The 16,995-nt window shown below is 33.2% G+C and overlaps 1 protein-coding gene across 1 annotated transcript in view; it reads left to right on the forward strand.

Annotated features, from left to right (window-relative positions):
• LRRC49 (leucine rich repeat containing 49) overlaps positions 1-16,358 on the forward strand; it is a 59,893-nt gene extending 43,535 nt beyond the window's left edge. Inside the window, exons 11-17 of the mRNA XM_085303656.1 lie at positions 3,996-4,079; positions 6,681-6,832; positions 8,382-8,619; positions 9,780-9,965; positions 12,250-12,359; positions 13,405-13,558; positions 15,630-16,358. Coding sequence (XP_085159782.1) covers positions 3,996-4,079; positions 6,681-6,832; positions 8,382-8,619; positions 9,780-9,965; positions 12,250-12,359; positions 13,405-13,558; positions 15,630-15,833 — 1,128 coding nt within the window. The 3' untranslated portion in view covers positions 15,834-16,358. The remainder of the gene's footprint in view (positions 1-3,995; positions 4,080-6,680; positions 6,833-8,381; positions 8,620-9,779; positions 9,966-12,249; positions 12,360-13,404; positions 13,559-15,629) is intronic.
• The last annotated feature ends 637 nt before the right edge of the window (positions 16,359-16,995 follow it).

The following is a 16,995-nucleotide window of genomic DNA, read 5'->3' on the forward strand; positions in this document are numbered from 1 at the left end:
AGACTGTGTTGGCAGAGAATGCGCTGCACTGACTTGAATGAGGGCAGTAGACCATTGTGTATTGAAATTTGGAAGATAGTGTCAAGAAGTACATTTCTGAGCTAAATTAAGGGAAGGTTTTTTGAGGTGGGAGAGAGAGAGAAGGTAAGAAGGGATGTTTATGGAAGTGGAGATAAAAATTGATTAGGGAGTGAAGTTTGTGCATGTTTGTCTTGAAGTATAAAGGAAAAACTTAAGTTGTTTCATAAGCAGGAATATTAAGTCTATTTTGCTATGGTTTAGTGCCCTTTGTTCTCTAACCCTCTCACCTTCCCCAATGTGAAAGACAGAAATATTTCAGTTAGTTGGAAATGGAATGGGTAGTTTCTGCTTCCTTTCCCATGGTGGGAGTACTGTATTACATTTTAAATAATTAAACTTAGCAATAAAATATAATTTGAGTTTTCTAAATGTAATTTGAAATGTAACTTAATGTTTTTGAAAGTCATTAGAGAAGTTTAAAACGCTGAAATTATAAAAATCTTGGGTTTTTTTGACACTTGTTTCTTTAAGAAGCCAAAATTAAAAGCATAAATGCATTGCCAAGTGAATAGATTTAAATAGAAAATAAAATAAACTGTTTAAACTGTTTGCTGTAGAACTATATCATTAATTTAGTATATTAGTTTTTATATGTTGAGACTATTTTCAGGTTCAGTAAAGACAAACAATGCATTTTAATGCGTAACTGGGATAAATAGCTGCCATGAGAATCCTTGTCTGCAATTCTTAACGTTCAGTATCATTACCTTAAGGACCACTGTATTTTTAATCTTGCATTAGTAATTATATGCTGATGTTTGTGGCATGTACTTAGAACAGGTTTTATTCCATGATTTTCACAGGCTTAGTCTGTTACCCTCCCATTTGGATATTCAGCTTCATTACACAGTATTTTGATGTACTCGGTTCTGCAGGGCCTTGTGCATCTGTTTTTTGAATTCATTGTTGATGCTCCTTTTAGCAGAAACGTGGATAGTGACCTCCTGAGCTCCTTTCCAGTCTGAATCATTTTGTACTTCTGTGACATCAGCCCTTTGGTAATCCCCTGGTCAGGAAAATCTGAGTAGACCAGTAGCAGAGGAATCTGCCGACAAAACTCCAACCTCAAGAGGTCATAAGCAGCTTTCAGCGGGGGTAGAGGGGAATAAAAGTTTAGGCTTGCTTATTTGTGCTGCAGGGAAATTTTGCATGAGAAAAGCTTCCCCTACCCCGAGCCTCATGTGTGAATCTGAACTAGGGTACACCTCTTGTTTAGTATCTGCATGGTAGGTTAAAGTCATAAAGAGACAGTTTGGAAGTTTATTGTTTAATTGTTTTGAAGATTGGTGTCAAATTCCATGATTTGCCATTGGGCTTCAGGTGGGCTGTATACACATAAACAAATGCCCTTGCTGTGGAAACTTAACTTGTTAAACGTCAGAAATAGTTTGCCTAAAGATGTGACAGCAGTGCTAGATGTGAATTTCTTGTGTTATTTCATCCTCTAGTAAGCGTTCATCCACATGCTTAGGGGTTCTTATGATACTATAAACACAGAATAAGCTCTTTGTACAGCAAATGCGAAATATCAGTGTTTTCTTGGTTAATGATGCTTTCTGTTCACTTGTGTTAATGCACTTAAGCAGATTTCTGGAAAGTGAAAGTGAAAAGGCAAAGATCTATTATCTTGAACAGGAGCTTTTTATTTTAAGGCAATCCTAACAGTTTCTCCATGTTCTTTAAGATATTATAATAGAATCACCCAAATGGCATATGATTTAAAACAGCTTAAAGTATGCTTCCCAAATATTTGTCTTGGAAGAACTCTAGACTTTTTACTTTGTAGTGAACATTCCTTTGTTACTTGAAAAATGTATGTTCTAAAAATACTGTGCTGTGAGAATGTTTAGATTTTGTAAACAGTCAACATTCAACCTAATATGGCTGTACTGAAGTATAAAAAAGGAGAATTAAACACCTTCACTACGTGACTCATTTAGGAATCAATAGCTCTCTTCACGGAATGTGACATAGATAATAATATTGATGAGAAATATTGTTAGTGTATTGTAGTTAACTTTGAAACTTCTTAAGTTCTGTTACTGATTAAGAAAAGTAAGCCACTGGAAATAGTCTATAATTATAAAAATTAATCTTCTTGGACTAGGATTCAGGTGTAAATGGAATTCAACCCACTCACTTTATGTGTATTTTCGTATTTAAAAAGCTATAAAGTGCAATAACGGGTACAAAAATGCGAAGAATACAATGCGCTTTTATTTTAAATGCTCTTTAAATAGGTATACTTGTCATATGCTTTGTGCTTTTTCAAAGGACTATGAATATTAATCTGTAAATACCTTTGTCTTTATGAGTAGGTATCTATACTGTATATTCCTTGAGGAAGCTTTCAAGTTTTCAGATGCATCTTATGGTTTTGTTTTGTTCCTTTACTGTTGTTTTTCTTTATTCTAATATTTACTTATCTTTAACAAGTAAACATCTTGATCCTGTGCACATTAGTGGAAACAGTTTTCTTTTTTTTAAGAGATGCATTAGCCTCTTAAATAAAACAAGCTATTCACATATAGATTTATAATCTTTTTCTTCCTCAGAATTATGTTTATTTCTTTTATGGGCCTCATCGTCAGAAGAAATTAGCACATGTATCAGATGAAGGTATTGGGATTGGGGGTATGATTTGATTTGGTGCCTTTTAATCGTTAAGAATCCAGTCTCCAGGTGAACTTGGAAGGTCTGAGTAGCAGAATTTCTACATCCATTGGATTTTTTTCCTGTATATTCTTTATATGTCCATGTTTTGTTCGAGGCATGACGTACTGATTATTTAGTTCTTAGGCTCAGGTCTGTTTTCAGGACAGTGGAAAATCCCTACATCTTGATTTTCCTCTTTCTGCGTTTTGTCAAACAACGAATTGTTGCAACATGACAAAGTACATCGTTGATAACTAGTTGTAGAATAACTAAAGAAATGCAGAAGTAAAACTTGAAGAATTAGGTAATGAAAACATTTTTTCTCATTGTTAAAAATTGCTAAGGGTAGTTTGAATGGGTTTTGAATATATTTTTATCCTCTGTCTGCTATTATGTAGAAATAATATTGAATAGAGATTGTTTTTGAGGATTTGGATTTTTTTTTCCTTCCTTCCTTCATCAGGAAGGACTAGGTTGACATCTTGTGTTTGAAAAATCATTAGATTCACTATGTTCAATCTTTTAGAGGTTTGCATTATTTAAAATGCTGAAACAGTAATTTTTGTGCAACATTTTATATTTAGTGCTCGAAGTGACAGAGAAGGTTAGTGACACTTCTCTATTAGACGGAGCAATTGTGATTCAGGAAAGTGGTTTGTGGAAGCTCATGCACAGTCCTTCATAGAGCTGGGAAGAGAACTTATGTCTGCTGAGACTATTCTTTCATTAAACTCTATCTTTAGTATTTGCTAAAGTTAAATAGTAAGAAGTATTGGCATTAAACTAAGAAGGATTTCTGATTTAATAAAGCAAGCAACAGATTTTAATGTGGTCTAAATAATGTTTTTCCTTTCAATTTATTAACTTTCACTCTCCAAATGAATACAACTGTTGCCCTGATCTAGTCATTACAGTGCATGTTTTGTGTGCAGTCAAGACAGGCAGTTTGAGCATGGCTAGACATTTCAAAACTATTTATCTTGGTAGTTGGGGTAAAAAATACAGACATACAGACACCTTCAGTCTAAATTCCCAAGTATGTGTCATAGTCCCTGTGAGTTTCTATTGCCTGTGCCAAAGCCCATCTATCCCGTTGTATTCATACTGATACTGTTGTAAAGGTATATTTTTTAAAAATATTTCAAATACCATATTAAGAGATATATTAATAGTTTATCAGTGATATTTTATATTCCTGCTTTTGTCCTGCTTTTTGTCCATTCTTGCTTTTATAATACTGTTTTTATTTCTTCATCCAGGAAGAAGAAAGGCGCATGGCATCGGTTGCAGCAAGGAAAGAGGAAGAAAGGAAGCGTGAAAGCCATAAACAGACTTTGCTTAAGGTATTTTCTGTGCCTGATCGAAATTAGATAAATGTGCTGTAAATATGCTACATCCTGATATGTTTTCTGTAGTCTTTCTATAGCCATGTGCTTCTATCTCTTTTAACCTTTTTTATAGCTTAAACAGTGCACTGCAAAACTGAAACCCTCCTCCCTAAATTATAGAAGTTATACTATAGCAAAAACCCAATTGATTACATGGGACTGTTAACAAATGGCAAACTGGACTTTCTCAAATGCAGAAATAAAATAAATCTAAGAGTAAAGGACTTTTGAGTGATTTCAAAATCCTTGAACTTGGTCTTCTGCATTTCAGGTAAGTGCTCTAACTGCTGCTGTATAGGGTGTTCTGAGGTAATTTTTCCTTTGTTCTTTCCTGTTGAAGTTGTTCCTCATTGTAGTAAAACTTAGTCATCAGAGCAGCAGCTAGACTGCAGCTGTTATCCTTCTCAGAAGGACCTGCATCTACTAGGTGACAGAACTCTGGCCTGGTTAATACTTACGTGCATGAGATGAAATAGCTCTAACAGGGGAGACGGAGATATCCTCCAGAATACTCTTGCAGGCTGGTGTGACTAAATGGCCTGTGCTGGAAATAGGAGACCAAGGTTCAAGGATATATTTCCATCCAAGTATATTTTGATTTTCTGTATTTTACCAAAGAAATAATTTGGATTTGTGTAATTATAAACAAGTCTTAAATACTGTAATTTTTCCTTTTTTTTTTTTTTAAAAAAAAATCCTTATAAGATACTGATGTATTTAAAATCTATTTGGGTATGAAGTTTTGATGCCAATCTTTATTAATGTAAAGAAATTGGTAATTAGTAAATAGTATTCACACATTGCATTATTTTGTGTTATTGAAAAGCTTATTGTCTCTCTGAAGTGGAAAGAAGATTGTATTTATTGAAAGTGTTTAGTGTTATTTCATATATTTAACCTTTGAGATATGTTTCCTTATAATAATTTGTTTGCCTTGATGGCCTAGATTTCTTAATGCTTTCTGCTGGTGGAGATTTTCCCTAGAAGAAAGTCATATATTTTAATGTGCAATGCCATTGTTACTTGGGTTTCAAAAGGATATTGAAGATTTTATGCTTAAATGGAGGTATCTTTCTTATCTTCAAATATATAAGTGTCATAACTGCCAAATGTCACCATCTTGTGCTTGATTCAGTAAGATGATTTGTATCTCTTTCTGACTATATTCTTTGTGTGTGTTTGGATTCTACTCTTCTCTATTTCATGCCTTTGTTTGAATTGAGTGGAACAAATCTGTGAATAGATTTAAAGTCTAGTGAAATAATTGATGAAGTACATGATTTTAGTAGGAGTTCATTCTGAAGAAAGTATTTAGAGAATCATATTTTGCAATTTTTGTTGCTATCACTTTCTTCCCACCTTTCCTAAACTATATGCAGTGTAAATGAACCAAACCACTCATTCAGTTGCAAAGAGTTGCTGTTTTCCTGTGCTATTTTGGAAAACTTAGTTTGAACAATGTCAAATCTTGTTTTTCCTTTGCTGATATTTGCCTTTACAGTGAAGTTCCTTCATTGCTTCTCTCTAGACTCTCTTTCCTGCTAAAACTTGCTGCTCTGAGGAGGTCTTAGGTTCCTTTTCAGTTGTGTCTAAACTCAATATTAATTAGAACAAGAAATAATTACTGTTAGCAAAATCTTCCCACCTCTAAAATTTACTTCTGTAAAATGAATAGTTTTGAAAGCTCCATAGAAGTCAGCAGCCCACAATTAAGGGCTAGCAAATGGTAGAGCAGTAAATGAGGTAAGGGAGAGACCTTCAACCTCTAGCACAAATAAAATTTTCTAAACATAGTGAGAAAAACTCCTGACTATTCCAGCTTCTCCTACTTTCTATGATATGGAGACATTTATCTCTGAAATACATGCAGTCAATGTTATATAATCAGAAAATAGAATAACTCCTTTGGTAAGTTGAGTGTAACAGCAGAGTTCTATGTTCTTTTTAAAATGAACTTGAAGAACATTTCAAAGATGTTCACGATCAACAAATGCTAGCTTTTGTTCTACTATTTTCTTTTTTTCCAAAGAACTGTTCGTTTGTAGAGCTTTATATCTAATATCTTCAACATGGAATACTGTGAGGAAAGTTCTCAATGAACTTCCTTGCAGTAATATCCAGAACTCGTTCACTGTGATAGGAACTGTGTAAAAATATAATGGTAGTAGTCCCATGATAATTAATTTTCTAGATTAAGACTAGGAACATAGTGATTGCAGGTCAGTATATCTAAAAAAAAGTAATAATTTCAAATCATAAAATTAAGTTTACTCTGGTTCCTCACCTTTCTCTGTAGGCATATCAGACACACTTTTTATTTTTTTCTTCTATTTGAAAGAAGAGGCTATAGTAAAACCTTGGGCAGTTGTGCAAAATAATGCTAGAAAAATGCATTGAAATCAATGCGTAACTGCTAGCTAAGACTACTATTTCTTCCAATCAAAATGTTTAAAATATTTAAAATGTTTTGATTGAGTAACATATCTCTTTTGGAACAAGCCAGTGTGTTGATACTACACTGTCATAATCTACCATGACTTTCATATCTTGCTTCAGGAGAAGAAGCGATTAACAATTTGTAATATTGCTCATCAATGGGAGATACAGCAGAATCGGGTAGCCCTTGTGGCTGCTTTGAATCCAGAAAAAGACAATGAACCATGTCAGATCAATGGCAGTGCTGCGTATGTATTTCCTGAGGAAAGCAGGTATTTTACTGGGAAATATTTCTTTCTGTTCATGTGTTAAATTCCAAGTTACTTCTATATTCCAAGTTACTTCTTAACTTTGAGATTTCACTGTATTTTATTATCAGAAATAATATATCCAAGTTCATCCTGAAAACATCTTTTATTTCTCAGTTAAATCTATTGGACATTAGTAAAAAGTAATATAACAGCAACTAATTGATGAAAGTGAAAGCTAAATTATTATGTAATTTTGCTAAATAAAGGAGAATTTCGTATTTACAAGAAATGTTAGATATGAAGTTCTTAACTGTGCTTAAGCCTGCTTATTTCCTTGGCAACTTAGATGAAGTTACCTTCAGTTTGAAAAGAAAAACAACGAAAGAGGACAGGGGAGCATTACATTGATTTTTCTTATTTTTGAACAACAACTTCTCTCTTATTGGGCCAGTTTTTGAACCTATGCTATTTCAAAAATAGCAGTTCTTTGACTTTGACTTGGATTTATTTCTCATTTAATGATTGTATTGTTAGTTCAAAAAAAAAAAAAAAAAGGTTTAAGGAGTGCAAAGAAGCGATTATCTTGCTTTTTTTTTTTAAGTAAAGTTACCACAGAAAGTTGTGGTAGATATTTTCAAGATAACAAGCTGAGTAATCACTAGTAGTCAAAAAAGCAAAACATATTAACAATACTAGGAAGGTAGTAAAGAACAAGACAATAATCAACATTATGAAACTTTCTAAATCTGTGCCTTCCACTCATCTTGAATTCTGTGTGCGCCTCAGCTCTGCCCAGCTGAATGTGTCATGTGGGAAGATGCAGAGAGATGACAGTTGAGAATAGCTAGATTTATTATTTAATTTAAAAAATGATTTTGAGAATTGGAAAAATCATGTTATATTAAATATCTGAATATCTTAATGCTTTCAGAGGATTAAGTGAATTTAGCAAGATGCAAGATTATTCTCATCTTTAAGTTGAATCATGAATCTTGGTCATGAAATGTGGTATATGGATTCTAAATAAGGAATGATGCTGTTAAGAATAAATGGAAGTGACTGTTCAGCGCTTGAATAGCATTATCATTGGTTGGTTTTAGTAATAACTGTTTGGCTTTAAAGAGCTGGATCCTACAGCATTTATCAGTGTGATAATTTTTATGGGATTTGTTCCTGTCACATGCAGAGAACAGAATTTGAAGGTGAATTTGCTTGAATAAATACATTGATTGAAGCTTTGTTTTTAGATATCTAAAACAACAAAAAGTATGTTTATTTGGCATTCTGAGTTAGAATTTTTAAGTGGGTTATTAAATATGAGTGATGCTTTTTGGCTCTTCTCAAAATACACGCAGAGCATCTCTGCCAGAGAAGCAGAACATCTGTAATACTACTTAATAGAAGCTGAATTTTCCAACTCCCTGTTTTTGAACCAGAAGGGGTACTGCAAATGAACAAATACTGATTATTTGACAATTATGGTTTTAGTAAATGAGTGAAGTACGACTATTCAGTTACTACCTCAAAACCATCTCTTTTACATTATTGCAATTTTATTTCCTCTTCACAGGTCTCTTGATACAATATTGAGCAGTGCAGTACAAGGCTTGTCTGTTCTAGAGTCTCACTTGGTGGAAGTAGAAGGAGATACTCTTTACTTGTATGGTTCTGGAGCACTGGAGTGCCTAGAACGAAACTGGAGTGTTCAAACAGCTGCAACTGTTGTCACAGTCTCTTTTATGTTCATGGAATTTGATGAAATTGTTCAAGTGTTAACAAAATTGAAGATCAAATTTCCTAATTTTGTGGTAAGAAGGTGTCATTTCCATGGAGTGAATAGCTATGGGATATCACATGTTCTTCGTTAGGATATTAATTTGGCCAAGTCACACTTGATAGTATTCATCTGTGTAGATACATTTTTAACTTACCCATTTTTGGTAAGTTAAAAGTTATTACCCATTTTAATTTGATGCTTTTTTTGTCCTAACTTAATTCAAATTCTGAAGCAGTATAATATTTTCTTTTTGGACTGGTAATTATTTCTTACAACTCCTTTGACCTAGCTGTTTGATTTTTTTTTTTTTAAGTTGCAAAACTGATGTGGAAATACAGTAATATTATTCTACAAACTATTATGGATTGATGGTATTAAGAGATCTCCATTTGTGTTACGAGTTCACAGTCCAAATAGGTGATAAAAGAGAAAATTCAAGGAGAATAGATGGTTAAATCAGCACAACTCTTGGAATTCTTAAGTTTGTGGTGAACCAAAACAATGTGAATAAAGTAGTCCTTTCAGCACATTCTTTTGCAAACATTTAAATCAGTAATTTTGAAGCAAATAATAAAATAGTGAGAGCATACATAAAATAATTTTTAAATTTTTAAATCTTTTTAGGGTTTAGAGTTTAACAGAACTTAATTGCTTCTTTGAGATAAATATATCTGTTGGACTTCAGGAAAAGTTTTTATCTTCATCACTTTTTCATCCTTCCGCTTCCTGCAATAAYGCTGCTGTTGAGCCCAGTGTACCATACATGTAGGAACACTGGTGTATGGCACTGTTCACAGAAACAGCAGGTGTGACTTGATGCTAGCCTGCTATGGCTGGAAAAGCAGAACATATGTATTGTACTTAATTCTCTGTGGGAGTGAGAATTAAAATGAACCTTGCTCAAGCTGAATCATTACTTTTTGTAATTTGGAAATATTAATGTCGTTGCTAAAGGAATTATATATTGCTAAAAGGGCTTATATTTTTGCTGGTTTTAAATATATGTAATTACTTGATGCATTGATGTGTTTTGCTTTGTGGAGTGTACAGCTCAGGTGAGCCCAATTCTTTAGTTAGACCTAAAGACTTTTTACTTGAATTTGAAAATAATTGGAGTAGCACAGAATAGGAATTATTTGGTTGGCTCATTATTGTTGTCTTTATTTAACTCATTGTGCTTTTTTTNTAAAGCACTTGAAGTTTAAGGAGACAAATCTTGTGGCACTGCAGCAATTCAATGCATTAGCCCAGGTGAATCGAATTGAACAGTTGACTGTTGATCCTCAAGGAAATCCAGTTGTCGGCTTCACTTTCTGGAAATACTATGTTCTGTTTAGACTGAACCATTTTAATTTACAGAAGATAAATGGAATAGAGGTAAGACATAGTGTTGCTTCTTTGTTACTCTTGGTCCTACTAACATAAAAAAAAATGGCAGAACCATGTTAGTGTCCTTTCAAACTTAGGAAAAAAAAATTCTAAGTACACTTCATCACATAATTTGTTCTGCTGTGCATTCCTTGAGCCTAACAACTGCACTGTACTACAATTAGCAAAGTTCAGACCCTCGTTTGCTATAAAGATAAGTTGTATTTTTTCAGATTTTGCAATTGTAAATGACAGTTGAAACCTATGCCTAAGTGGTAGGGATACACCTGAAAGGAGAACCTATGCCTTTTTTAATTATTATTTCTCTATGTCATCTTTAAAAATTTAAAAATTTGTAAGATTTTATTCTTGAATTTCTTTAAGAATCACTTTTTTATTATTTCATGTCCAAAAGGTTCACAATACTGGCATTTAATACTTGTGCAGAAATGTGCCTTTGACAGACTTGGCCTAGAGTATGCCATCGTTTTTATTTTTAATGTTAGTTACAATATATTGGTAAAATCTCATTGCAGAAAATAGCTTGTCGGACAGATTTTTTTTAAATCTTTGCCATGTTCAGGATCAGTAGTGTTCAAAATGAAAAGAAGATCAGACCATTAACATTGCTGTTCATCTGCATCTTGTATTCCCATTTACATCAATTGAAAGTGAATTCATTTAAGTATATCATGTGACCATTTTAGACTTTGATCATACAAGAAAACAAGAATAGTTTTGATACAACAAAGTCTATAAATGTATGTTCAATTTTAAGCATTAGTTTACTTGACTGTAGTTCTAGTGTTTAGTATTTTAACTTGGTCATCGTCATGTGTTTTCATTTAGAAATTGTATTAGTTATCTGATATGGCCATAGCGTGAATATTGTGTTTCACTTGTTCTTAGTTCAGTGCAATGTGTGATAGCATGTGATAGTAATCTCAGATTAATTGAGAGTTACAAAGGTTCGAAGTTACTAAACTTCACAAAATGCTTTTCACTGAGTGATGCGGCATACGCTAGAATGGATGCATCACACTGGCTGACATAGTAAGTGTTTGTTTTCCTAACATACCGTACTCAGCAAGGAGTAGGCATAGTAGGCTTATATTCAGGTGGTGGTAGTATTATGTGACAAATGGAGAAAAGAGTGTACCAGTGTAAGGTGGGAAACATGAGTTTCTGTGAACTAGAGAATGAATTCAGAATTGGTGTCTGTTAGCTGTGTCCTTACACTTCTCTTATACTTTTTTTTTTTTTTTTTTTTTTTTTCCCTGGTGGCTTCCTACCTTTTTTATGTTGTGTTGTGGTGTACTTCAGGCAAAGTTAGATTGCATTATTTATAAATATTATATGAGAATTCATGCAGTCTTATTTTATTCTCACATTTGCATAGTACAGAACATGAAAACTGTGTGGAAGTGCATAGTAAAGACTAATTATTACTGTTTAAATAAAGAGTGTGTCCCTTTCCAAAAACATGTTACAGCTTGACTAGAAGCTTAATTTGATCCAGAAGTTAAGTCAGTTTGAGTTTCCTCACAGTGGAGGGGGGTGGGGGTGAGAGTAGAAAAAATGAAAAAACCCAAACCCAACTCTTCCACATTTTTTAAACAAAATTCAAAATTGAAATGTCTAAAATCCACCCTGAAAAATTTTCAACCATTGAAAATTGGTTTATAGGCCCATCTGTATTTTTATGCTGAAACAGCTGTATAAGTGATTCTTATAGAAGTATAATGGAAGAAAATTAATTTTCTTGGGTTGAGAAATGCAACCACTTATACCTTAAAGAAAATACAAATTTTTCTATGAAATCTTCTCTGTGATGCTGCCAAATCAGAGACCATAACTTATCTTTTATCATGTAAGTGCCCAGAGTCTTTTCATTTCTGTGGCCTAACTTAATCAGAAATTTCCCAGTAGATTTTCTGTAAGTGTATGTAATGTGGAGCAGACTTAATGTGTCTAGCCTTGGCATATTCAATTTGAAGGATTATAAAATTGGTCATTTAAGGAGGAATATTCTGAAGCACAGGCTATCATTTGTATACATTAAAGTTTCTAGAATTGCTGGAAATCAGCAAAAGCAAGTCATTTGATTTCTTTTTAAAGTATATCTGAAGTGCCAGTAGAAGCAAATTGAAGTTTGAAGATATGTCTAGAACAGATCTGTACGAAGTGTTTTGTATAACAAACTAGTTGATTGTCAGTGCATTTATCTGGTGAAAAAGAAATGTGCTAATTTTGAAACTTTTCTCCTTTTTTTTTTTCCCCTTTTTCCTTACAGGTTACTCAAAATGATATTGTAATGGGTGAAAGGCTCTTTGGCATTCTGGCCTATGTAGCATCTTCTGAGCTGCCACACTATCGTATGTTTTCACTACTTGGAGAATCTAGGTAAAAGTAGCTGATAAGATATACAAAGGAATACAAAGACTATTAAAATTTTTTAAAGTTTTCAACCCTTGTAACTGAACAGTTAGCAACTGAAATTGTAACAAGTATTTCTGAGAGAATGAAGGTTTTTTTGTTTAGTCTGTTTTGTTCTTCTGTTGTTTCTGAACATCCTTCAGTTTTTTTTGTTTTGCAAAAAACTTGGTTCTGTCCTGTTGATAAGCTTCAAGAACTCTAAATATTAGACTATCAATTTCTTATCATGGAAATAGGATTTCTGTCTAGGTGGAACATGTCATCACTTGAGCAATATACTGTTACAGTAATTAGCAACCTTAGAACAAAAAAGTGATTATCACATGCAGTTGAAATTTCATAGAAACTCTATATAGACAAAATACGATGAACTGGACTGGAATTTCGCTGGAACGCATTGATTAATTGTTTTCACTGTCATGGGAAATCTTTTCTAGGTTAAAAGATAAAAATTTTAAAAATAAAATCTTACAGTAAATGAGGATTTTTTGCTTCTTGCATAAATACTGCACTTATTCATGAAGACAAAAGTTTTCTCAGAAATGTTATGAAGTCTGGTAAGATAGAGGCACTTGCACACAAATGCACTACTTGTTTAATTCCCTAATTGTGCTAGTATTAGTCAAAATCTATGGACCTTCACACTGAAGACAGACTATTTCTAGGGCTGGTGCTGTAAGGAAAAAAGGTGCTTTTAAAGGCTATTTTTAGTCTTCTGCAGATGACTTGCTTAATAAAACTTGAAGTCTTCTTTGCAAGATTTCCTATTTAGGACATGCGATGTGATATATGTCAAAGAGCAAATTGTACTGAAGCAAATTAATGGAGAATTATCTGGACTTATCTGTATATTTTAAATGACTTTGAGGATACAGTAAACTGAAAGCTCATAAACTACATGTTTAAAGGCAGAGAGGAAAAAAAAAACGACCATTAGATAACTAGAAACATATGCACTTTAAAAAAAGTTTCCAGTAATTAAAACTGTAAATCTTTTTATTATCTTTCACAGGAGAAAGCAAATCCACTATCTGCTAGAGGGAAAGGGAAAGAAGTCTGGGACTGGAAATGAGGAAAGTAATGATAACAGAAGAGCTGGAGGAGAAAGCACAGCTCGAGCCATGTTGAATTACACTACAAAGGACTTTCATATGGAAAAGCTTGAGGTAAGTATATCATTATAAAAATACTTTTTTCCTCTATTATATAATTTTTGTCTGTTTGAAGTGAACTTTTGACTGTTTTAACATGGAATTTGTCAATATATCAAGTTTCAATTGGACTCTTAAGAATGGGAATTTTAAAATATCACTGCTTACTATATTTACATGCATTATTCAACAGTTTGATCAAGCATTTCATCTAATAATTTATTCTAGAGTATGGAATTGCAGAGTTTTTACATCTTTAAAGAACTGGCTGCTGAACAATGCCATGGTCTCATAAATACATTCTCACCTGCAAGCCTTGCTTTGGTAATGAAATGTGCCTACATAAGTAACATGTAAGAAGTTAGCATAGTTTTTCACAAGGATAAACAGATTTGGTACATGCTAGGATTATTTACTTAAAGTCAGAAAGCATATCCTGAAATGAATTGATGAAGAACACCTTCAGACAAAATTAGAGATAGTACAGGCTGTAGTAGTAAAGACCTGTTTCCTAGCTTTTGAATGAGTTAGAGGAAAAGAAATATAATAAATTGTAGTTATTAATAAAATTGCAGGCTGACTTGTTTCAGCCAAGTGCATCAGCCAAGCTTTTTTCAGTTTGTATTTTTGACCCACTAACAGCTTGCTTGGGCAAAAGGAGATTGTTCCCAGGGAGGACATGCTTTTTTCAGCTATGATTTCATTTCTGAGCAACCTCCACGAGTTCCAGCTAGTATACACTATTTCCCACATTTGTCCCTTTAGCTACTCTTTGATTGTGTGAGAATATGTAAGTCTTATAGTGCCAGAAATGTAATCAAGTTCAGTAAACGCTGAACTCAATTATTTCATTGCATTTTTATTAACTCAAATAGATTGCATGCAAAAGAGACAGTGACTGCCTATGTGGAAAGATTAAATTTTAGCAAAATTTTTAGTTTCAAAAGGAGTGAGAGTAGCTGTGTGGTAGATGGTCGCTAAAACTGTGAATGGCATAGAGTAAGCCCTAGAGGGATTCCTTGTGCCCTTTACCATGGAACAAGCACTGTGATAACACAATAGCTTTTGTCCAGTCCATTAAAAAAATATGCATTATTTTTTTTCCTCTTCTCAGTGTAGTGATTCACACTTTGTCCTTCATTAAAATGTTATATATGTGACTGCAACTATTACAGAATATCACAAAAGAAGAGTAAGATAGGCAATTGGGGCCAATTCCTGATTCCCATCAGTAGTAAACTAACATAGCATGATTGAACCAAAGTTTATTGCTTAAAAAATGGGGAGGGGGCAGTTTGGGTTCACTGAATAATCTATTTTTCAAATAAAACAGTTGGAAAGTATTTTCTCTGCCTTCTCTCCTTAAAAAAAAAAAAGTTTTGCTAGGCCAAAGCATGACCTAACATTTTTGGTAATGATAAAAATCAAATTAGTTAGACATTTAGCACCAATATAACTGCTCAGAGCTTATTATGGCATTTTATAGAGGAATTAATATGATTTACAAGTGACAAAATGGGTGACCAGTAGCTGCATTGTGTGTTTTCTTGCTTTTATTTAAAAATTATTTTCAAAGGTTCAGGTTACTTCAGTACCTAATACAGTATATGTTAGCTGTGAGCATAGCAGTATTGATCAGGGAAAGCATCCAAGCAATGTGTACTAGGTTATTTTTCTCAGTGACAGTGTGCTTGTTAGGGCAGGTAGCGGTATAATTATGAAAAGATAGAAAGGAAAGAAAGAAAAGAAAGAAGAAAAACGAGAGTCTGGAGTTTCATAGCATCTATACTTTTTTTCTTGTTATCCTAATAGGCAATAAAAACTGTAATGCTGTTAAGATATTTACATGGCTACTTCAAAGTAAATTTTAGTTTATGAATATTTAAACTGTAATAAGATTATATGGCCGTATTCATTAAAGCCAAAGTAGGCCCTGGACTGTGCAATCTAAAACTAACACAGAAGTGTGCAATGACCTTTTTCATGTCAATTACTGTTTTCTTTAATTCATTAAGTGTTCAAGTTTGCTCTCATTTAATCTTTTCTTCCTTTTTCTTTTACAATGTGTAATGATTCTCCCATCCAGGAAGTCAAGGACAGAAAAACACTTTGCCAGACATACGTCGAGAACTTAGTGAAAGAAGCTGCTGACATCAATATGAAAAATGAATCCTTGCAGAAGCTCTGGCCTCAAATGTTCATTGAGCTTGTCAGAGATGCAGTGATAGAAGTACGCAATAAAAATTCCTACATGAAACTCTGCTTACAGCGGATTGCTGATCAAAAATAGTAGAGTCAAGGCCTGTTGTTTTTGCAAGCTTTTGGTTTCCGTATTATATGATGTTTCACAGGCTTAAAACAATAGAATATAAAATTACCATCAGTATAGAACACTTCTCCCTTTCTCTTTTCCTCCTAAATCCCCCCCATTTGGGATGCCTTTAAATTTTAATGAGCTCTGTTTCCACTGCTTTCCTTCTTGGTAGTTTTCAAACAAAAATTTACTTGTATAAAGCTTTAACAATGCTACTTTGGCTGAAGTAATGAGATAGCATAGAAGTAAGTTGGTGATTATGCCATGGCATAAATGTTTTTATTAAACTCTTGTTTATGTTTTTTCTGCTATCCTTGTTGTTCTAGTGCTACTACATTGATTTTTAAGGAACAGCTTTATTATTTTTTATTGAACACTTCTCAATCACCTGACTATTTTGACTGATTTTTGACTATTTGCTGCTGTTTAAAAAATGAGAATATTAGGGAATTTTTTATGAGCAGAAGCTAATAAATTATTGTTTTTACACTCTAAACTTGATTAAGGCTATATTATTTAATTTGACAGATTATAAAACATGTTTTCATAGTGCTCAGTATTATCAACAGCAACTAACAAACTCCACAGCCAGGTGATTAGCAGAAGAAAGATAGTCACAGGAACGTGAGAATTATATGATCAGTTTGCACTCAGGTGAGGCTGGTGCATTGATATTGTCAGAAGTGACCCATTTTTAGTGCATGTTACAGTGATACCTTTTAGGGTTAACAAAGGTATGCATAATGTTAAACTTAATTTTCAAACATGGCAGGTTTGGTTTATGTCATATCTGATCTTCAAAAACATGCTGTAGGTAATTGCTCTTCAGCTTAATAGATTTTTCTTACCTGAAGAATGTGATGTATGGCAATCTTTTTTTACAGAATTTAATAGAGGTTAAATCACTTGAATTCTAAGGAAATGTTAAAAGTCTTATAGAAACTACTCTAGCAGTTGGTAGAATTTAATAGAAAAAACAATCACTCCTCCAGGCTTTTTGAACTGTTTCATGGAATTTATAGCAAGATGAGTGTATTTGATAGGATTTTCTTTCTTTCCATTGGAAAATTGCACTCAAGTTTTATGGTGCTTTTTATTAAGGGAACAAATTAAGTTGCTGCAAAGAAGTGAGAAGAGG

The sequence above is a fragment of the Rhea americana genome, unplaced genomic scaffold (genome assembly GCF_003343005.1).
Source record: "Rhea americana isolate MKP2758 unplaced genomic scaffold, rheAme1 scaffold_2, whole genome shotgun sequence".
Classification (NCBI taxonomy): Eukaryota; Metazoa; Chordata; class Aves; order Rheiformes; family Rheidae; genus Rhea; species Rhea americana.